Source organism: Alternaria hordeiaustralica, assembly GCF_023758085.1.
Source record: "Alternaria hordeiaustralica strain BMP 2776 chromosome Unknown scaffold_2, whole genome shotgun sequence".
In the NCBI taxonomy this organism is placed as follows: Eukaryota; Fungi; Ascomycota; class Dothideomycetes; order Pleosporales; family Pleosporaceae; genus Alternaria; species Alternaria hordeiaustralica.
Window position 1 is genome coordinate 1369282 of NW_026056774.1, and position 21736 is coordinate 1391017.

The 21736-nt window shown below is 53.0% G+C and overlaps 7 protein-coding genes across 7 annotated transcripts; 3 read left to right on the forward strand and 4 right to left on the reverse strand.

The window, feature by feature from the left end:
* Positions 1-43: 43 nt before the first annotated feature.
* On the forward strand, positions 44-2238 carry J4E84_001921 (putative NRPS-like protein biosynthetic cluster; the record flags this gene model as incomplete). The annotated part of the gene is made up of 4 exons (XM_049384550.1): positions 44-59; positions 200-304; positions 358-877; positions 927-2238. 4 exons carry the CDS (start codon positions 44-46, stop codon positions 2236-2238), a joined length of 1953 nt encoding a protein of 650 aa, XP_049247906.1.
* Positions 2239-2372: 134 nt separating this feature from the next.
* Positions 2373-3332, reverse strand: J4E84_001922 (uncharacterized protein; the record flags this gene model as incomplete). The annotated part of the gene is made up of 3 exons (XM_049384551.1): positions 2373-2856; positions 2910-3050; positions 3160-3332. The coding sequence occupies 3 exons, from the start codon at positions 3330-3332 to the stop codon at positions 2373-2375; spliced, it is 798 nt and encodes a 265-aa protein (XP_049247907.1).
* An 897-nt stretch (positions 3333-4229) lies between these two features.
* On the forward strand, positions 4230-5267 carry J4E84_001923 (uncharacterized protein; the record flags this gene model as incomplete). The annotated part of the gene is made up of 2 exons (XM_049384552.1): positions 4230-4482; positions 4531-5267. 2 exons carry the CDS (start codon positions 4230-4232, stop codon positions 5265-5267), a joined length of 990 nt encoding a protein of 329 aa, XP_049247908.1.
* A 2195-nt stretch (positions 5268-7462) lies between these two features.
* J4E84_001924 (uncharacterized protein) lies at positions 7463-8441 on the reverse strand (the record flags this gene model as incomplete). Its single annotated transcript, XM_049384553.1, has 2 exons — positions 7463-7885; positions 7938-8441. 2 exons carry the CDS (start codon positions 8439-8441, stop codon positions 7463-7465), a joined length of 927 nt encoding a protein of 308 aa, XP_049247909.1.
* Positions 8442-10047: 1606 nt separating this feature from the next.
* LYS2 (putative NRPS-like protein biosynthetic cluster) lies at positions 10048-13679 on the reverse strand (the record flags this gene model as incomplete). Its single annotated transcript, XM_049384554.1, has 3 exons — positions 10048-11981; positions 12028-13298; positions 13345-13679. The coding sequence occupies 3 exons, from the start codon at positions 13677-13679 to the stop codon at positions 10048-10050; spliced, it is 3540 nt and encodes a 1179-aa protein (XP_049247910.1).
* A 639-nt stretch (positions 13680-14318) lies between these two features.
* On the forward strand, positions 14319-16250 carry J4E84_001926 (uncharacterized protein; the record flags this gene model as incomplete). The annotated part of the gene is made up of 1 exon (XM_049384555.1): positions 14319-16250. The coding sequence occupies one exon, from the start codon at positions 14319-14321 to the stop codon at positions 16248-16250; it is 1932 nt and encodes a 643-aa protein (XP_049247911.1).
* Positions 16251-18352: 2102 nt separating this feature from the next.
* On the reverse strand, positions 18353-21628 carry J4E84_001927 (uncharacterized protein; the record flags this gene model as incomplete). The annotated part of the gene is made up of 2 exons (XM_049384556.1): positions 18353-19877; positions 20136-21628. The coding sequence occupies 2 exons, from the start codon at positions 21626-21628 to the stop codon at positions 18353-18355; spliced, it is 3018 nt and encodes a 1005-aa protein (XP_049247912.1).
* Positions 21629-21736: the final 108 nt, after the last annotated feature.

A 21736-nucleotide genomic window follows, 5' to 3' on the forward strand; every position in this document is an offset into this window, starting at 1 on the left:
CACGTACATTCTTCATTCAAAGACATACAAGAAAGATCTCATCATGGCTCTTCCGATCGGTGCGTGTTCCCATCTCAAGTAGCGGCCGTGGCGCGCTTGTCGTCCCATCCAGCTCCCGACCATCTCTACACAACCGTCGTCGTACATGTTGGTTAACGAAGCTTTGAAGCACCTCAAGCTGTAGCAGGCGCAATCGCAGGCGTTACTGCCGCTGCAGCCTACATCGACGCCAAATACCACATCACCAAAGACCTCAAAGGCCAACGCGTCCTGAAAGCTGCCGCGCGCGATCTCGAGAAGAATGGTAAGCCGAAGCTGCGTATGCCTCCTACCACCCACGTTCTAACAAGACAACAGCACAAGGCAGAGGCCAATCTCTGTGGTACCAATTCGAAGCCCAAGTACACCGCCTGCCCTCGACCGAAGAATGCATCTGGTCCCGAACCGGCTGCTACACCTGGGCCGAAACCTACGCGAACGCCTGCCGATACGGCCAATACCTCCGCCAGAATGGAGTCGTTCCCGGGCAGCTCTTTGCCATGTACATGATGAACCGGCCGGAGTTCCTCTTTGCACATCTGGGTAGCTGGAGCATAGGAAGCGCGCCGGCGTGGATCAACTACAACCTCGCAGGCGATGCGCTGGTGCACTGCTTGAAAGTCAGCGGCGCCAAGGTGCTGCTTGTGGATGAAGACCAGGAGTGCAGAGACCGCATCGAAGCTGTCAGGGAGAGGTTGGAGAGCGAGCTGGGCATGACTGTACTGGTCTTGGACACCGGGTTGAAGGGAGAGATATCGAGGCTGGAACCTACTAAGCCTGAGGATGAGCTTAGGGCGGGCATGAATGGAAAGTTCCCGCTCTTCCTGTTCTATACAAGGTTAGTTACCGCCGCTGTGCTGTGAAGAGGACAATGCTAACTACAACAGTGGCACAACTGGACACCCGAAAGCTTGCCCCTTCGAGACGCAAAGAGCCGTTGGTTTGACACAGCGTGTGGGTGCTATGGGACTAAAAACAGGACCGAACGGCGATAGGTGGTATGTTTGCATGCCGCTATACCACGGTACGGGAGGCACGACGGCACTCGTCTGCATGGTCACCGGCCTTACATGCTGTATCGGCACCAAGTTCTCTACATCGAAATTCTGGACCGACGTACGCGATTCGAGATCTACCGCCATTGTCTACGTAGGAGAGACAGCTCGTTACCTTCTCAACGCCCCTCCTAGCGACCTCGACCGGAAACACAATGTTAGAGCCATGTTCGGCAATGGTCTTCGTCCCGATGTATGGCAGCGCTTTGTCGATCGCTTCGGCATCGAGATCGTCGGCGAGTTCTTCAACAGCACAGAGGGCGTCATGGCGCTTTTCAATGGCTCGCGTGGGCCTTTCACAGCAACTTCAGTTGGACACCAGGGTATCATCGAGCGCTGGCGCTCCCATAACACTTACGTCCCAGTCGAGATCGATTTCGTAACCGGAGACCTCTTGCGCGATCCTAAGACCGGATTCTGCAAACGCAAGTCCTACGAGGAGGGCAGTGAGATCCTCGTACAGATGCCGAGCGAGCAAGCCTTTGTCGGCTACTGGAACAACCCGGATGCTACTGAGAAACGCTTCGAACGCAATGTTTTCAGGAAAGGCGACTTGTATTACCGTACAGGCGACGCTCTCCGCCGCGACGCCGACGGCCGCTGGTTCTTCATGGACCGCCTCGGCGACACCTTCCGCTGGAAGTCGGAGAACGTGAGCACAGCCGAAGTCAGCGAGGCACTTGGCTCTTTCCCCGGAATTCAAGAAGCAAACGTCTATGGTGTCGAAGTGCCTGGCTACGACGGCCGCGCAGGCTGTGCAGCCATCTACATCGACCCCGCACATCTCGACTCGTTCAACTTCAACGCGCTCCTTGCTCACGCGAAGGAGAAGCTGCCGAAATACGCAGTGCCTGTCTTCTTGAGGATACAGAAACAGCAGACTACGATGCACAACAATAAGCAGAACAAGGTTCCGCTGAGAAACGACGGTATTGATCTGAGGAGGCTTATGGAGAGGGCGGATAAGGAGGCGAAGGAGCAAGGAAAGGAAGAGGCGGAATACGATACCATGTACTGGCACCCGGCCGCTCTTGGATCTGGCAAGGGCAAGAGTGACGGTGATGATGGATACGTTGTATTCACCATGGCGGATTGGGACTTGCTCAAGGGAAGTGTAGATATAGAGGGTGGTGCCAAGTTGTAAGGTTCCCCAGTATATAATTGCTTATAGTCTGTAATTCGTAGCGTTCACGTTCTGCAATAAACATCATGTCTGCGAACACGCGTGAGCCATGACTGAGTTTGCTCGGAACACACTGTGGCTTCTTCGTTGTCGTTTTACTTTTCTTCCATCAACGTAGGCTCGAACTTCTCCTTCCTGGCCTGCGTAGCACCAGAAGCCTTCCACGCAGACAGAATCAAGTCCACAATAGCATCCACACCCTGATCCCTCTTGACAACCGCAAAGATAGTCGGCCCACCCTCACGCATCCTCCTGCTATCCCGCTCCATGACACCCAGATCCGCACCGACCGCTTCAGCAAGATCGATCTTGTTGACAACCAGCAGGTCTGATTGCGTGATACCCGGACCACCCTTCCTGGGGATCTTGTCACCACCGGAGACATCGATAACGTAGATGATGAAGTCGGCGAGTTCGCGCGAGTAGTTCGCAGCGAGGTTGTCGCCGCCTGACTCGATGAGCAGGAGGTCCGTGTTGAACTTTTGGTGCAAGTTGGTGAGCGTCATGAGGTTGACGGAGATGTCCTCGCGGACAGCGGCATGGGGGCAGCCTCCAGTCTCGACAGCGACGATGCGCTCACTATAGTCGCGTCAAACATGCTCCGGCAATGTGTGTATTGTGGTTGCTCTTACGCGGGCAAGGCATTGTTCTTGGTGAGAAACTCGCAGTCTTCTCGCGTGAAGATGTCGTTTGTTACCGCGGCTATGGAGAAGCGTGTTCGGAGGTGTTTGCAGAGGGCTAGCATGAGGGCTGTCTTGCCCGAGCCTACCGGTCTAGGCTGGTCAGTATCTTGAGGATATAGTACATCTTGCCATGCCAACCCTGCATCAAGTCGGCCGAGCAGTATATTGACATCTATGTGTCACACGGGGTCCATCATACCCTCCAATTCCGATAGTGAAGGACCGGTCTTCCCAGTCTCTTCCCTCGATGATGGGCAGCTCGCGGCCCAGGTAGCTCCCCGGCCCATCGAGGATCTCATGCGTGTGGCCGTGATCCGCAGCCTCGTGCGAATGCGAATGCGACGCGCCTTCGTGTGAGTGGCCGGTAGACATTGTTGTAAGATGTAGTATGACTATCAATCAACAGAGGAAGCCAGCAAGCAGGAATGAAGCTCGAGGATCTCCATGGTGGGGCACGACACGACGAGAGACGTGGGGTTCAATCCGGCGCAACCCTGGTAGCGAAGCTTCACTCAATAACACCGGCGATAGGCTGACAGGCGACGACACGCCGCTCGCATGAACAACACTCACGACCATATCAAAGGCCAATTCAATGCGGCGGTGATTGTCATTACCGTAGCGTGCCACGACTCGAATAAGGCGTCCTTAATCGGAGGATACGGGAGTGCTCGGACCATGGCGCGAGGGATCATTGCTGCTGCCCCTGCATCTTCATCACGATCCTCGGCACCCGCGATATGATTACCAGCTATAGTTCCCTTCTCTGAATTTCACGGACCAGCATGTTCCCACATGGACCTGTCGTTCCTGGTTGGCGGTGCATAGCAGCTTGCGTACCATTGGGAAAGGAGGATGAGGTGCCGGAGCAACTTTCGCTTCTTCAATCCTTCAATATCGCCCAGACCCGCCACACAGCCACGGCAATGGATATGCAGTTAATTTCCACGCCTGCGAGCCTCCCTATGCGGTGGCCCTGGTACCTGCGGGTGACATGACGCAGGATCTCGCAGCTGTATGTAAAGCCAGCGCAGCACCCGCAAGCTTGTGGACTCTGTTTTCTCAATGCCCTTGCGTTTTCAGGTTTCTGCGTCTTAATCGAGATCGTGCGGTTTGGAGATATTTCCCCATACGGTAGACCTCTTCCTGCTTTAAGGATAGTTGTTCCCTTCTGAAACTCACCTTCGTCGCTCGCCTGCTTTCCCCGCTTCCTCTTGTTTGTTTGTTTTTGCGATTCTATACGCGTATTTTTCTGGTGTAATGTCTAACATGGCTGTCTCGTGGGAGAAATCGACACATGGGTCTCTTACGCTATGGGATATCGATCGCGAATTCCAGGATGCGCATGAAGCGTACGAGCAGTGGCAGGCGCGGCATCGTCGCACGCGTTCCAAATGGTTATGTCTCGGCACGAAGAACCGCGACGATGCTGTTGGCAAAGCTCTACGCCTAGGGGGACAGATCCAAAGGATCATGGAGCAAGGAAAAACAAGATTTGGGGCACGATTCGAGGAAGGCGACAGTAAGTACGCGGTTCAACCCCGAGATGATAGAGACTGACCATGTGTAGCAAAATGCAACACCATCCTCTCAGCACAACTCCTACGAATCCAATACGAAATCAGACAACCACTTTACGACAGCGTTTTCTCTTCGACACCAACGATACCCATTGACAACATAATTACGACCGCCAAAAGCGTCCGTCGCGCCTGCCTTACTGCCCTGCGCGAACAATACGCACGTCTCGAATCGCCAATCCTATCGCCCGTTCTGCCCCCTCCACGTTTCAAAGTAGAGTTCTGTCCATTCGCAGACAACCTGCGGAAAGACCTCAAAGAGTCCAAATCGAGCACACTACGCGCCAAGAAAGCTTTCCCACACGATAAACACGACGACCGCGAGATATGCCCGCACTGTGATGCATGCATCTCCGTGGCCGCACACTCTGGACTACCCGCATCCAGATGTATACTCTTCACCTCGCACATTGCGCTCGACACGATGGCGACCAACGACAAAGCGACCTTTGCATGCAACAGCTGCTACAAGACTTTTGACGATTCCTACGCCTTCCTCGATCATTACTTCCAGAAGCAAATCGGGAGTGAGAGGAGTTGCTTGCGGCTGTCCGTACAGAGGAGCTCGAGCTGGTTCTTGAACGAGCAGTTTCTCGACAGCGACCCTTCGATTGTAGAACAGTGCCTCAAGAATTGCATGGCGAGAGAGACTATGCGGGGCAGAGGCCATAAGAAGATGAAGAGTCAGATTACTATACGACAAGTACATTCGAGCGGGAACGATTGAAGTTCCCCTACCCGGAGATGATAGCACGACCACACATCACGCCGCCACTGACAGGAGCAAGATGACGAAGCAAAGCAACATTCGTCAGCATTACACGATCAGTTGTATACGAATGTGTCCTTTCGTATCGCCAATAAGCCATTCGAATCGCACTGCGACAGCAGAGACCTTACACATACCGTCTCACGACCCGCACACAAGTTCCACACCAAAGCCAAAGCTTTGGTATGAACGCGGACGGAACGCCGCGTTCTCCGCCTCTTCCTCTTCTTGTACCATACATTCCTTTTTCTGTACACATACGTTACTGTTATGTCTAATGCCCTAATGTTTTTGTTAAGAATATCTAGATCGTAGGAGAGTACGTCACGAGCACGATAAATACGAACACGAATCTACAATTGCGCATCAAAACCCCAGCGCAAGCTCAACTCGATGAATACAAATACTTTCTCAAACATGAATACACGATCAACATACCGTCCCTATGTATCCAGCGCTCCTGAACACCACGCGCCGCACCCTCACCTAACACAACGACGATCACACCCATCGCATAAACAGCGCAAGCCGTGCTATCCGCATGCCCAGACACACGTCAGATGGGCATCCCGGTTTCACATTGGCAACGAACGCAAACGCAGCTCGCAGAAGGAAAGGGAAAAGGACCGAGAAAGATAGCTTCATCTCCTCGGCCCTTTTTCCGCGCGGAACTTTCCCTCGAGCATCTTGCTCATCACCTAACTTCCAAGCAATCGGTCTGATATTGCCAGACTGCAGTATGGGGTCATGTACAATGATCGCAACTCTACCCGAGAGAGCTGACGATCTACCACTGTGGCACTCATCACCCAGCCTGTCCGTTCCCAAGAATTGGGAATCGGGGGATGGGCAGGACATACGCGCCACACCCACAAAGTCTATCCTAGCTACCTAAGAGTGCTATCAAGCCGACATACCCGTCTTGTACCCGGCCACTTCTTTCCTTTGCCTTCACTATACTGCACACACATTCATACTCAGAGTCGTAAAACGAACGCGCCAGCGACGCGCAACCACATGAAACCACATCTGTCCGTGGGTCTCTCACTCGGCGAAACCCCACCGTAATACGTCTTGGCTTTCTTACGTATGGATGCGCCTGGGTACGAGATTATTCCGCTCATCACGAGAGGATTATTACGAACGACTGCTTGGGGTTCTTGGTGCATTGCGTGTTGGTGTTGGGCTTGGCGGTTGTGATGGGGATACCTGGTTTGTGTGTAAGGTGGGTTGGTCGTATGAGTTACTAAACATGAGGAATGCGCGTGTCTACTCGGTGATGGGAAAGACGATGTAGACGAAGGGCAGGCTTATATTAGGAGATTCATAGCTCATAAGCCTCCGCAAGACCTTCAATGACACTCCCCAAACACGTGCTCTGTTTACACCCTCTCACATTCCACCACCGCCCTTGCTTTTCCCACCCCTTCCTTCTTCCCCAACCCCAAGCCCGAGCGGAGCCCCATAGCGCAAACAGCGTATCCAGCGTATCCGCGGCGGAACCTGGGCATTATTGGCACGAGTCTTGGACGGCAAGTCTGCCGCAAGAACAAGTCTACGTTGCGGTGAGCAGATAACGTGTCGAAACACATGTAGCGGAATGGGCGGAGCGGCGGTAAGCATTGGGCTGTCAACATGCTCAATCCCCATGTGTGGCTTGCAATTAGATTGGATCGGGCGGTCGGGGCAACTGGATTTCCGCTCTCTGGATGCCATGCGTCTTGGACGCGTGTGGCGTTGCTCGAAGCATTGGAGGGGCCGAGGGGCTGAGTACGGGTGAGTTTGCGCCTGGACTCCTTGGTAAGGCGTGGGTAGTGGCTTGGAAGCGCGGGTAACCTGCTTGGAAATGTAACGATGTAAAGTGTTTCGTACGAGGTAAGCTGTCAATTGCGAGTAACATGTGCGAGAGATGTTGTAGAGATGTTGTGGTATTCGAGGAAAATGGGGTATATCATGTCGAGCTCCGTTTGCTCTCCTACTCTTACACAGAGAGGCCCAATAACGCCGTGCTGTCATCCCAGATCAGCAGTCCTTCATGTCCGATGCCCCTAAAACAAAAGTACGCCATGGTATATGCCGCTTAAACATCGCTCGTCCCATCACTGAGCGAACGGTAAAAACAAAAACTCGTCGTCGTAGCAATAGCCTTCTCTTCAAACATGCGTCTCTCGCAGTCCCCTTGAGAGCCATCGTTCCCACCAGTTCCGTACGCCGACGATGCTCTCTTTGCCATCGTTGTGTCCGTCGTGACCTCCAGGGTCTCCTAATATCAACGAGAAAAACCAGAATCCTGCAGCGGTCCATGCGGCGATTGCGACACCGAATGCGACGATTGGTGAAAACAGGTGAATGACGACGAGCATGGGCGCGCTGTAACCAGTCGTTGAGTCGTGGGAATAGACGAGGTGTAGCTGCAAGTTCAGCGCTGGTGCGAGGAAGGCTGTGATTTGTTCCGAGAATGATGGGCGTTTGGTGCAGAATCGCAATGGTGCTAGTGCGAGTGAGATCAGGAGGGCGAAGATCGTCCAGAGAGCGATGGCGCCGGAGAGGAAAGCACAGGGGCCGCAAAGCCAAAACTGCATTTTGTTAGCCACGCTCCATAAGGCTTCGAGAAAGTAGAACACATACCAGTAATTGCCATGCCTTCTCCTCTGGGCCTTTCTCATGGTAGGCACCTTTGTCGTAGACGATCGCATCGCCGTCTGGTCCAGCCGCAGACACACGGTTTGGAGATCGGCGGCCTTGCGACGAACCGTAGCCATGCTTCTCGGGATCAAGATGCGCTTGTTGTGGATATTGTATGCTTCCTCGTTCTATCTCTGATCTGCTGGAGTATCGGATCTCTGCTGTTGAGTTGCGTTGTTGGCCGATCGAGGAGATGCTGCTGCAGGGGCTTGGCGCAGAGGATGCCTTTGGCGAGAACGGGTGCGAGATGACGGAATCATGGCCACGGCCAAAACTCGACTTGCTGTGACGGTCTATGCGGATGGTCTGTTGTCGCTGGTATGGCTCCTTCTCGTTGTATGCGTAGTTGTACTCGTCGGGCGATGTGTTGGTTGATAGCTGGTGCAGCGGTTGGCTCTGCTGGGGGGGAGTGGCCGAACATGACACCGGCGGACGCTGGGATTCCATTGCCGGCAATTGGTAGTCGACGTCACTGGTTGACGGGCATCAGACGACCCTTTGAGACATGCGAAGTCGATGAGGTGCCGGGCATGTTATAGAAGAGGCGGAGACTTCCCTCAGGAGAGGCAAGACTCTTGTTACATACAATTACGCTCTCAAGACCTTGGGAGAAGGTCTTGGGCTTGGCTTTCATCCCCAAGGCTCGGCATTGGGGCTGGGCAGAGCATCTCAAGACGGGGACGGCCAATCACGGCTCGCGTGGGCGGTCCCAGCGCAACTCTCTTCCAGACGCCGCTCAGACCAAAGACGGAATTCGCGGCAGCGACCTGGCCTCATGTCGTTGGAGCCCCCAGCTCTCATCTTTATCATCTTCGCCCTTTGTCTTGGCTCGCGCCGACGATGCTGAGCAACGCTGAGCAAACGGACCGTCGCACGCTGGTGCACCTCGTCGTCGTGTGCAATGCCCTCTGAGAACGCGCCAAGCCGGAAACAAGCGCTACCATGGTCCGTCTAGGCTGTTCGCTGGATGCGTGAAGCTGTGCCTAGGAAATATTGAACCCACGGATCGTGGACTGTTGTACCACAGGCATGCCACCCCACAAGAATCCAATGCGGTTCTCCAATCCGCCTAGATAACGGAGGGGACCACAGAGGCGCGGCTGGTTACGGCCCCGCGGTGCAACGTCGCGAGCACTCCTTGTGTCGCATCGCCAATCCAAGTCGGAACGGCGGAGCGCATTTGATAGCGCTTGTTGGCGGAAATAGCTGCAAGTTGCTTTGCAGAGTCTGAATCCGGGCTCCAAGCGTGGCTGAAACGAAGTTGGCCTTGCTGATCTCGATCTTGGCATTGGCACATGAGAAGCTCAGATACTCTGTTGAAGGCGCCAGTTGTCCTGGCGTCCGCTGGCTATGCTGGCTTGGTCTCTATCAGGTGCTTTGTTTTGACCTGAATAAGCCCGTCGCTTTCTCGGCATGCTGTTCGCACCCTGATCGAAGGGACAGCAGTGACCGGCTCAAACCTACCGTTCCTTTGGTAATGCCTCATGCCATACAGCACGAAGCGCTGCTAGTGACGTCCACCTCAGTGTTGTTGCATTCACCGCGTGCTCCTTGGCATTGGATTCATTAGTGATCTGGCGATAAGCGTTCTGCTGCAGCCACAGCCGGTGGTAATACACAGCATGGCGGAGTTGTGTTCCGCCCCGCGGACAACCTTAGCGAACCGGGTATAATAATGGAAAGAAATGTAAGCTGCAAGGCAAACGTCGGTTAGCAGCTGGCGCTGCGAGGAAGGATGCTCTATGGCGCTGGGCGGGGTGTTGTAACGTCGATGGGGCTGTGATGTCACTCGACGTAAATGGAAGTCGCGATGGAAGGAGCGCCCAAGCACCTGCATACTCCAGCGTCAACGAACTATGTGTTAGTCTTGATGAGGACGTCGCGATGAACCACGAGCATCCGGCACTTCCGACATGTGTACATGCTGATCATTGATTGCGGCATTGGTTAATATGAAAATATTGTGCTTTTTCTCGATCTCCTTCTAAATGGAAGATCAGATCCCTTGCTAAACATGACCTCAATGTGCACTACAGGGTCTGACAAGGATGATCTAGACACCCCTTCGACCGCCAACCAGCTTCATACCTTCCCGCATAGCATCCGTCAGTCTGCTCATGACCAGCTCTTTGATGCCCTTCTTCTCCGGCTTCGGCATGAAGCCCAGCTCGATCAGATAACTGACGTACACACCTACAGTGTCCTCCGTCACCGCACCGCCCTTGCTCCAATCCTCGCCTGTCCATGCTTGATCTTTCTTCAATGCTTCCGCCGCATTTTTGTCGTCGAGTTCAGGTGCCTTGGTATCAGCAGGCAGGTCTCCAGTAACAAAATGGTACAGCGGTAGGAGAGCGTTCTCCTCTTTCGTACCAGAGCGGTCAGACACATAGGCTTCCATGTTTTGCTTCCACTCTGGGTAGGTGACAAGAGGAGCATTGTATCCAAAGTTCTCAAGGGCTCCCAAGAACTCGTTGAAGGTGATACGGGGGTGTGATGTGATTTGCGCGACTCCTAGGGGCGCGATGGGCGGGTTGAACGAGGATGCCACAACAACGCGAGCAACATGAGTCACAGGAACCATGTTGATGGTGTTTGTGATGTCGGGTCGTGATTTGAGTTGGATGCAACCCTTGAGTATACGCACGAGGAAGTCGTCGGTGTTGGTGGTGCCGTACTCTGGGTCTCCCAAGACATAGCCGGGACGAATGACGCAGCCACTCAACCCTTTTTGACCAGCCTGTCGTGTGAGGTACTCAGCTGCCCATTTAGATTGACCGTAACCAGTGCCCAAGCCTTTGCGAGCACCTTCCAGGTCGTCTTCTTCAGGAACGCCTGTCCCACCACTGGCCAGACTCTTCTCGGACAACTTGACAAAGTAGTCCGTGTCAAGCACTGATGTCGAGCTGACAAGACCGAAGTTCTTGGGCTTGCCCGCAGCACACATTGAGAGAGCGGTCATGGTGGAGATGACGTTAGGTCCGCGAAGACGTGAGTATGGCAATACCCAGTGTACCAATGCGCCATTGTGGATGACAACATCGACAGAGTCTACAAGCTTGTTCCAAGTATTCGGTTCAAGGCCAAAGTTCTCCTTTTCTAGATCGCCCACGAGAGGCTCCAGGCGTGATTCCCAGCTATCTTCCCAGATGCCATATGCAGAGCAGGTTTGCCTGACACGGCCGAGTGCAGCATCAATGTCTTTTGCACGGACGAGTACTGTAACCTTTCCGGGCCTCGATAGGACGTCTCGTAGAATGTAAGCACCCAAGAAGCCTGTCGCGCCAGTGAGGAAAGTATGTACTTCTTCCTTGGGATTCAGCGGCTCTTTAGTCTTGAACTCGGTCAGTTGGTTAGCGAGTTCTCTGGCATCGGCAGAGTAGGCCTCGTCTTCTGGATCCTCATCAATGGCTTCTGCAGTGTCCAGACGCAGACCAATAGGGTCCATAGCCTGGTCAATGTTTGCCGAGAAGCCGCGCAACGTTGGGTACTGAAAGATTGTGGTCATTGGTACATCAATGTCTCTCCATTCTTGCCGGATCTTAAAGAGCAGTTGCTGAGCGATGATACTGTGGCCTCCGAGGTCGAAGAAGGAATCACTTCCGCTGATTCCGTCGGCTGTCACACCGCGGTCGCCCAGAAGCTCAGCCCAGATACCGGCCATGGTCTTCTCAGTTGGCGTCAAGGCTGCACCCAACTGTGAAGGTCGCCTTGCACCTGCCGCTGCTAGATGCGCTGGTTCTGGGAAGGGCAGTGCCGGTCGATCAATCTTGCCGTTCGGGTTGAGCGGGAATCGAATGAGTGGGACGATGATTGACGGAACGGCATATGCAGGGAGCTTCTTCTTCAGATGCTCTCGCACATCGTCTCTCAGATACTTGAAGCGCTTCAATAAAGTGACCATGCTGGTGTCATCGACGGAATCACTGTCTTTCGCACCGCGCTCCTCGAGCCAGTCGTACCAACGCTTCATCTCAGGAACGATGTAGCCTATTATGTTAGCAGACATTTGAGTTGGGATAAAGTTCAAACTTACTGACTAGTGTTGGCTCCTCATAGGCATCACGCTTCAACAGTGTGACGTTCTCACGCACCAAAGGATGAGCAGAGAGATGCGAGTCGATCTCACCAAGCTCGATACGGAAGCCGCGAATCTTGACTTGCGAGTCGACTCGGCCTGTGCAGTGTACGTTACCATCCTCAGAGTAATGGCCCAGGTCTCCAGAGCGGTAGAGTCTGTCGCGTGGACCTTTGTAGAACTCTCGCCATGGCTCAGCGGCTCCTTGGCTTTCCACCTTTTTATTGTCTTCATCTACCCACTTCTGTTGGTCCACAAACCAGTTGTCGACGAATTTGGTAGCAGTCAAGTCGGGCAGACCCAGGTATTCCTCGGCCAGACCACCGGCCCGCACGTATATCTCACCACTCTCACCGGGCTTGCAAACCTTTGTGCGATCTTCGCGGTCGACTACCAAAAGCTGAACGTTGTTCATGCCACGACCAGCCGGGATGACTTCACCGATGGTATCAAGGAACTCGGGCGCTTCGGAGCAGCTCGGTAGCTCGTAGTAACTGACAGCTCTTTGTGTCTCTGTGGTTCCGTACATGTTGACAATGCGTACGTTGGGTGCCAAGTTCTGCAGCCTCCTGCAATCGCGCTTGATTAGCAGGTCGCCTACGAAGAAGGAGTGATGCAGGCTTGGAAAGACAGCTGAAGCGCCTCCGACAAGAATCTGACCCATGGCGGGTGTCAGATGTGTGACTGTCGCGCCATATTTGCGCATCCACTCGGCGAGCTTCTCATGCTGTATGTCCTCTTTGCTGGGTACTAGTAGTTGTGCACCGAGGAAAAGTGGTGTGAAGATGTCTCGCTGGATAGGGTCGTGGGCGATGCCAGAGAGCATGGTGAACTTGTCGTTTTCAGACAGTCCGAATGTCTCTGCCATCCATGGAAAGTAGTGTGTTAGCGAAAAGTGCCGGCCCTTGACACCCTTGGGCTTTCCTTCTGATCCTGATGTGAAGGAAAGTGTGGGTGTTGAGTCTGGACCGACCAGCACTCCTGGCAACTCGGCCTTGAGCTTCTGTTGTTCCTCCAACACGTCATGTCCGTCCTTGGAGCCTCCCACGAGGGTTCCATCGTCCTTGAGCTCGAGCGCGGGGACTTCTGTCCGCAGTTGTAGATTGTCCTTGACGTAGTCTCTCACTTGCTCCGAGATGGGACCGGCTTCGCGGGTGGCCTTGTCGATGACTACGAGTGCGCGTGGTTGGGAGACTTCGAGGTAGATGCATTGGCGGTCTGGGGGGTATCTAGTGATGTCAGTAGGCCACTCTCTATTGGGAAATCTAGACTCACAGCGGGTCTAGTACTGAGAAGGTCGCTCCTGCCGCCAGAACAGCCATAATGGCGACCACTAGGTCCACGCCACGATGGGCAAAGATCATGACCACCTCCCCTCTCTGCACGCCATTTTGCACCAGATGATGGGCTAGTACCGAGGTAGCCTCGAATATGTGCTTGTATGTGAACTTGCGCTCGGGTGTCTTGCTGGTAGCCGTCTCTACCACGCATGGCCGCTCGGGATGCTTGCGAGCATTTCCTGCGAAGATCTCGTGGATGGGCCCCTTGAAATCAGACCAGTGAAGGTCCGCGGTCGGATCCGGGATGCTTCCTTTGGTAAGTGAAGCCATTGTCGCGCGTACCTGTTCCTGCATGTTTTAAGAGTATATGGCGGGGTCGCGTTGTAAGTGTGCGCATGCGCGTAGATAGTTCGCGGATGTCCAATTGGGACGTGAGCGAACCGAAGAAGGTATGAAATTCAGGCTTGGAGTGACGATTCGTCTCACGGCCTCTAGAATTGAAGAATGCAAGGAGAATGCAGAGTCATAGACACCAAGAGTAACAGAAGAGGTATGACGCATCCCGTCAAAATGCTCGACTCAGGCGACATCGGCCAGGGCGACCCCCACCACCGAAGGCTCGAAACGCGCGGGATGTCTGGGTCTGGGGCGCATCATCAGCCCTGCGCTAGCCTTGCACCTCGCCCTCGCCAAACTGGAAACGTTCCCTTAGCACGACGCGTCACCCGGCGTGTCAACTGGTGCAACTATCTGCAACCTCTGCGTCTTTTTGTGCCTTTCTGTCGCTCGTTACGTTTGCTTCAAAGCTTGTTCGCATCGCCTAGCGGAGCTGAGTTCGCGCCGCATTGCCTTCAATCAGCAACATCAGGCCCACCACGGATACCGGCTCCAGTAGTCTGAAAGCGCCCATGTCGCCCGTGTTGCCATAGTCTGCCTTGTATTCACCTCACTTCTACATCCGATTGTGCCATGCCGACTCAGCATACCTTCATGGGCCGGCCCATTGCGCTGCAGATGCCCCCGAGGAGGTTCCAGGTCATCATCATCCTGCTGCTCTTCGTCATAGTAAACTTTACCTTTTACGGAACCCCAACACGCGACAGCATTCCGACCTATGACGAAGTCGCTGATGCGGTCAAGCACCCGCAAGCCCACCTGCCTGACCTGGGCGAGCTGCCAGCGGTGCCCAAACCCTTCGGTCCCTCAGCACACAAGCCACCGGTTCAGGCAAACAGTACCACGGCCAGTGCTTACGGCGCGATAGAGTGGCTCAGTGATTTCAAATGGCGCAACCCTTTCTCCTCCCGCGTAACTCTCGACGAGAACACCGCCCTCCTACCACCGCTACGCGAACGACCGCCGATCTACACCTACTACGACGTACCGAAGAAGCAGGACAAGGAAGTGTCTGCGGCAGAACAACGGCTGATACTGGCATGGCGGCGGGCGTGGTGGGCACAGGGTTTCAAGCCTGTCGTGTTGTCGCGGGCTGAGGCTATGCACCACCCACAATACCAGCTGTTCCAGCGCATGAAGCTAGATCCAAAGATCGAGTTTGAGGTCATGCGCTGGCTGGCTTGGGGGCACATGGGTGGCGGCGTTCTCGTCAATTGGCTCGCATTGCCCATGGCCGAGTACGAGAACCCGATGCTCAGCTTTCTGCGACGAAACGAATACGCCAAGCTGTCGAGGGTCCAGACCTTGGATAACGCCATCTTCTTTGGAGATCGCATGATGGTCGATGACGCGATCAAGAAGGTCATGGGCAACGAGCTGCTCAAGAATGTTACCGCGAGCAAGGATAAGCTGTTGAAGCTCGCCAAAAAAGAGGGTGGACCGATTGTCAACCTCCTAGACACGAAGGACATGGACGTAGACAGCAAGGCCAACGGCATCGCATCCTACAACATGCCTACTATTTCCAGCAAGTACAAGACGGTCGCTGATAAGTTTACCAACACGACGCAAGCCGAGGCCCTCGACTTGCTCGCAAACCTCGTCAACTCGCACCTCCACCTGACCTGGCAAGAGCAACATCCAGAAGGTGTGGTAATCGTCAAGCCTGCACCGGAGCACACGACTGCCCTTTTACACGAAACAACGGACATTGCGCGTAACTTGACGCAATGTCCGACTACTCCAATGCCCAAGTCGTGCCCGCCGAATCGACCAAAGTGCAAACCGTGCGATGCCAACAAAGGAATGAAGCTTCAGCTGTTCCCGGAATTCGTAAACACGACCAAGTTCTTCACGATCGGAACCGTTCCCCACCCATACACGCTTACCTCGTTACACTACACGCGCGACATGATAGACAAGAACTTCCTCCGCAACAGCGCAGCACGCGACCTGTGGATTAAGAAGCTGACGGACAAATCTATCCCGGACGATCACACTGAGGAGTACCGCGTTCTCAAATTCAAGGAACTCGTAGCAGCAGCTCCCGCTCATACACTTTGGCTCACAGCCGAGCGCATCACCCAAGACGATCTGGACTGGATCTTCGGCTTCGGTCTACCCCAGAACGTGTCTGCGAATGCCGAGCCCAGTTCGCCCAGCAAGGAGTCCGAACTCATCGTCTTCCCCCGTCCCGAACCCCCCAAGCCCATCGAGGGTATAGATATCCCGGACGAGAAATGGATCGAGAAAGAAGAAGAGCGCTTGAAGAAGGCACGCGAGGCCATCAAGAGCAAGGACAGGAACATGAAGCTAGTTGTCGAAGCCGTGGAGCAATGGAACTTGGCGGATACCGAGGCCTGGAGGTTCTCGCGCGCCTACTCAGCGAGAAGGCGGCAGGAGCGGAAGAAGTGGGAAGAGGAAGAGGCCAAGTTCTCGGGTAGTGAAAAGAAGGCTGGCGTTAGACCTGGAGAGGGCGGTGGAAGATGGACCGATCGGAGTTGATTCAGTTAGCGATTTGGGTTGTTCTATAGGAGTATCTATTGGCGTTCTTGGGGTATGTTCAATACTAGCGTGTACAGCTTAGAACTAGTGTCTGGTTAGAACGTGAGACTGGCTGGACCATGTCCGTACAGCGGCGAACATAGGAAGAGGCTGTAGGATGTTGCAAAAAGAGATGGGCATCCGCTTGCATAGGCAAAAAGAAGGTCAGAAACATACAACAATGGGGTACATTCGTAATGGATAAAGCCAAACGGTGCTAAGGCGGTCTTGCGAGCGGATGACAACACGAACTGTCGTGACATCAGCAGCATCCCCCGAGAAATTCCTGTGTTGGGACTTTCTCAGCCTCGTGTAACAGCTAACCCATCCTGCAGTGCCTAGCCTCTACCAAGGTAGACAGTGGCGTGCAGGCGAAGCATCTGGAAGAGAGACGGAGGTCCCCGGGGACATCAGCTGCTTAGTGATGGATTGGGATAATGAGCAGCAGTATAGCGGTTTATGGTTGACAAGGCTGAAAGGGTGTTGCACCGCTTAACACCCTGGTAACTTCGCTTCAATTCAGCAGCGCAGGCAATTCGCCCCCGATATCAATGCCTTAAACATTACAAAGCTTTCGGCACAACGTCTCTATTCCTCCCGGTCAATGGGTATTGCATCAAAAATATTCTGTCAGATCTTAGCCTTGTAAGCTCGCCTGAGGATGCTTGCGTGTGACCTCAGGAGGCATTTTTGTGATCATATGCAAGCCGCGATGCACACAGCCACCGAGGCGTTTCGCGCTGGCCGACCGGTAAGGCATCTCAGGCCACAGCTCTCAGAGTATATGTCGCAGTCTACACATCTTTTTCATCATCACTCAACATCTCAAACCCCATGTACTTCAATCTACCTTACCAGCATCAAACATTGATGGCTGCATCTCCCTCTCAGCAGCCTTGGACCTTTGACGTCAGTTCTCTCATCGTGCTGATAAGCGAAGATGAAGAGCGCAACTATCGCCTGAGTCGGCGCTCTCTCCTGCAGTGTTTAACCGCCGCGCCAGTCGTGGGACTCCAAAATTACGTCCGCTCCTACGACCTATTACTCGAACCTAGCACGGAAACCTATTTCTCGCCGTACGGCGTGAAAAGCGCACCACTGCGCAACATTCGATTGGCAAATGCGCTGAAACATAACAAACTATTGGAAGATAAAAGATACACCGTTCTCAGCATACCTGCGACGCGCAGAGAACAGGACTGCGCAAGCCGCTCTTCAGAAATCCTCATCGCGTGCTGGACGGGTACGACATGGCTGCTCATCGCAGGCTTACTGGTCGCTATCCATGAAGTTCCTGGGACCACATGGGTGTCGTACGCTACATGCGCCGCGTTCACAGGGTGGTCGATCATCCTGCGCCTCATCGAGTACTTCAACGTGGTGCCCGCACCCGCCGAACGCCGGAATGTACACGAATCCGACGCGCCTGACGCTGTGTTTATTATGGGTCGCAACAACTCCGCCTTTGTGCTCAAAGGAAGCCGTAAAGACGTGAAAGATTGGACGAGTTGCGGGTTGATGTACCGCGAGGCTCCGTGCGGCGTACCATCGTCTGTGTGGCAAGGCTTCACTCGCATGGCTAGCCTGATGGTGTTGTTGTTCATCTTCTCAGCGGTGCCAAATGGAAGTACACTAGATCAAGTTGCGTTCATTATCCTAAACGCGGTTGCGCAACTCAATGTGCTTGTTGGACAGCGGCTGAATAGTCGCTGGGTAATGGCAAGGCTAAAGAAAGAAGAAGACTCGAGGGTGGAGACTAGAACACATGTTTATGCGAATCTGATCAGAGAATTCAAGGATGCTGAGAGCGAGAACCAGTGGGTTGATGCATCGGGGATTTTGCCCAGGACCGAGGTGTGGAAGGAATGGAAAGAACGGGTTGTGCACGATGAGGGAGATGATCCGAAGAAGTTGTACCGCGTGATTTCAGATGATTTTGAGTACAAGAGTAAGAGCAGAAATGGGAGCTTAGGTGATATGGACAGGTTCGTTGAAGTGAAGGAGAAAGGTCAACAGCGCTGCTAAGTGAGAGTATGTATCGTGAAAGTGCCTCCTCGTCGCCCTCAGCGTAATTCATAAATCCACTCTTGCTCATTTCCGTAGAAGCGTTCTCGCACCGCTTCTCCATCCATGCATCCGTGTACATAGCTCTCCCCTTTGAAGACATAGAATGTTTCCTCGTCTTGTTGGAATCTCTGCTTTGTGGTTTCCTTCTTGCCACGCTGTTCCTTGGCTTCTTCTCGCTCCTTGTCTCTTCGCTTCTTGTCTTCGATAAGGACACTGTTGACTTCCTCCCGGACGCGTTTCACGTCTTGCTCCCAACTGGATTCTGCTGGGGTGTTTCCTTCTTGTTTCTTGTACTTCTCTTTTTGGTTCTCATACCTTCTCTTGCACACGAGGATCTTTTCCAGTTTCTGAACGCACGACCTGAATGTCTGATATTGATCTTCAAAGATCTCATTGTCTCTGTCTCCCCTCTGCTTTTTCTTGACGCTCAGAATTACTGGGACAGTACATCCATGTAGGATACACACCAGGTCTCCTTTTCGGACGTCTTTACCAAGTCCTAGCCTACCTTCTTTGGTTTTGAAGAGAGATCGGCCCCAGATGACGGCATGAACCCGCCGACAAAATTCCGCAATGATGGAATTTCGTTCGTTGTTGATCAAAGCCGTAGTGTTCACACGACCACTTTCCCGCCCACCTTTATCCACGGATTCTCTACACGCTCTCGCAAAGTAGTACGGTGGATTGCGGTTATCAAATCCTCTGTCGGCAACTATCGTCCTCCAAAACTCAGCCGGTGGATCTTGGGTGTATGGCGGCTCCCATCCACTTAGTTCCAGCCATGAATTTGGAATATTTCCTCCCTGGGATGCATCTCTGACCTCATCAATCTCATCCACTTTGAAGCCGGTAACATAAAGACTGTAATGTCCCAAGTAAGGTCTCTTCCTGAACTTGATACAGTCAAGCTTTACAGTCTCAGTTTGCGCCGCGCTGTAGTTTCTGTGCCCATCTTGTGGCCACCCAACCAAAGGGTCTGCATTTGCTCGTCCTGTCTTCTTGAAGTCTCTGCGCCCATCTGTTGGCCACCCGACCACAGGATCTACATTCGTTCGGCCTGTCTTCTTGATCTGCATACCAGGATGGCGATAGATCTCGAACGGTGCGTTCTTAGCACGAGGTATCCATGATGGTAGAGCGATGTCTCTAAATTCCTCCATCTTGGTTTTGTCATCTTGATTCTCTTTCCTCTCTTGCGCTTTTCGCTTCCGTGATTCTTCGCAGAGCTCTCTTGCTTTTCCTGAACTCCAGTTCGTGCTACTCTGAATGAGCCGTTTTTGGTAATCTTTGAAATCACTGTATTTCGTTTTCCATTCCGCGCTTCGCTCACGTATAAGCCTTGGCTTTTCAGCCCGGTCTGCAGGTGATTTTCTTTTCTTTTTCTTCAGTCTAGCTGAACTGCCGAGCTGGGGCTCCAATGCCCATGGACGACATAGTATGTCCAAAGCCTGTACTGGATCACGTGCGTTCTTCCGTCGAATACAGAACTCCATAAAGTCTCGACAGACGTCTGAATATGCTCTAGTATAGTCAACTAGAAATGGTTTCTCTGCAAGAAACCCTTGGAAGAGCGACACCAGAAACGGCAGATCCACATCATTGGTCGACTCGACATGCTTGATGAATGGACACGCGTCCGATACATGATGAACTACGTCTGTGCTGTATGGTATTGTATCCGGAGCGAATGGTGCCGCGTCTCTAGCGATGGCTAGCATAGAGTACACAGAATCTCTGCATTCGCTTGCTTTGAATATGAACATTGTCGTCACTAGATACTCCAGGCTGAGAAGGCTTCTGCGATCCAATGGATCAATCGTCTGTATGTTATCGAGCGATTTAGTCCGCTGGCCATGCTTCTCCTCGTTTGCCTTCTTTTTGGCCTTCTCCTCCTCGGCAGCTTTTTCTTCGTCGGTCATTTTAACGTCCAAGGCCTTGTCGTCCACTTCATTTTCGTCCATGGGTGTTCCATAACTACGAAACACCTTGCCTGTCGCTTGTACCAGGAGGCTCGCTCCGAGTTGTGAAACATGTTCAAACCAGCCAGGTACATGTCGAGACTGGACGTCCTTCTGCATCACTTCTGATAGTCGGTGTGTAGCAGTTTCAACCTCCACAAAAAGTTCGACAGCAACTGCAAATTCTTTCCATGGCATTGAGTCAGGCCCGCACCATATCTCTGCTTTGTTCGCTAAAGACAGCTCTTGAACGACCCAGCGGCGGGAGAACCATTCTCGCTGCATAAGCACCATCAACGCCAGCCATTTGCCGCCGTAATCTTTATCTGAGCTGATTGCATCAAAGTCTTTCAGGTGCGTGATTTCTTCCTTGATGAACTTAAATGCGACCTCGCTCTCATTATCTTGCTGCCCAAGCCAAATACAGACATTAGCTGCTCGAGTGTAGATCCTGGACATCATCTGAACCTGTTGATTTCTTTCGACATCGTTTTCCTGGTCGATACAAATCGCGTCAATCCAGAGAATCCTTGGTCTCCCTTGGTGACGAAGGTATTTCAGTGCTAGGGCCAGGTCCTTTCTCACTGGCATCTTGTAGGACTGGTCACCTTTCGTCACCAATACCACGTAATCAGAGACAGCCCGACCCCAGCACCATGATAATGCTTCGTACTCAATTTCGATCTTCTCAACTGCTTCTAGCTCCTCTCCCAAAATCTTGCGTTTGAGTTCTTCGAATCGATCTTGAAAGCGACCAATGGGTTTCTCTATCGCTTTCAATTCCGCCTTCGCTGTCGTTTCCTCCATTGCTCTCGTCTTTTCTATCTCTCTCATTTGCTCCATGGCCGTCGTATTCCATGTACCATCTGCCATCTGCGACACAGTACTCGCCATCTGCCATAAGCGCCCCGTGGTCCACCAGCTGCCATCTAGCGCCCTCTTTTCCTGTTCCCTCATCGTCTTCATTCTCTTCACTAATCTGCTTAATGACTGTTTCACGTCTTCCAGTTCTGGTTCGAATTTTGAGCGTTCCCACTTGCGGCTCACATGTGTGGGGATATGGAAGGAATTGTCGTAAGCCGCCTCGAAAAGCTCACATTGAATGGAGTCGTCGCGATCACCCGAGTTGAGGCGCATGAGACGAATCATCTTTGGCGGTAGAGGATTGTAGACGTATTGCTTCAATGGCTCAAAGCGCGGGTCGTCGAAGCGAAAGAGCGAGCTTGCGCTTCTGTCTGTCCTTTGGAGAACATAGGTTTCATCCCCAAGTACGAGGGAATTGGATGTGCTGCTGAACTTGGCCCATGCAGACATGATGGAACGATTTGTATGCTGAGTTGATAACGTTTTCCGATGATGATTATAGAGAACACTGAATACCACTACGGTTCGTGATTAAACTGGATCGATGGGCTTGGGTCA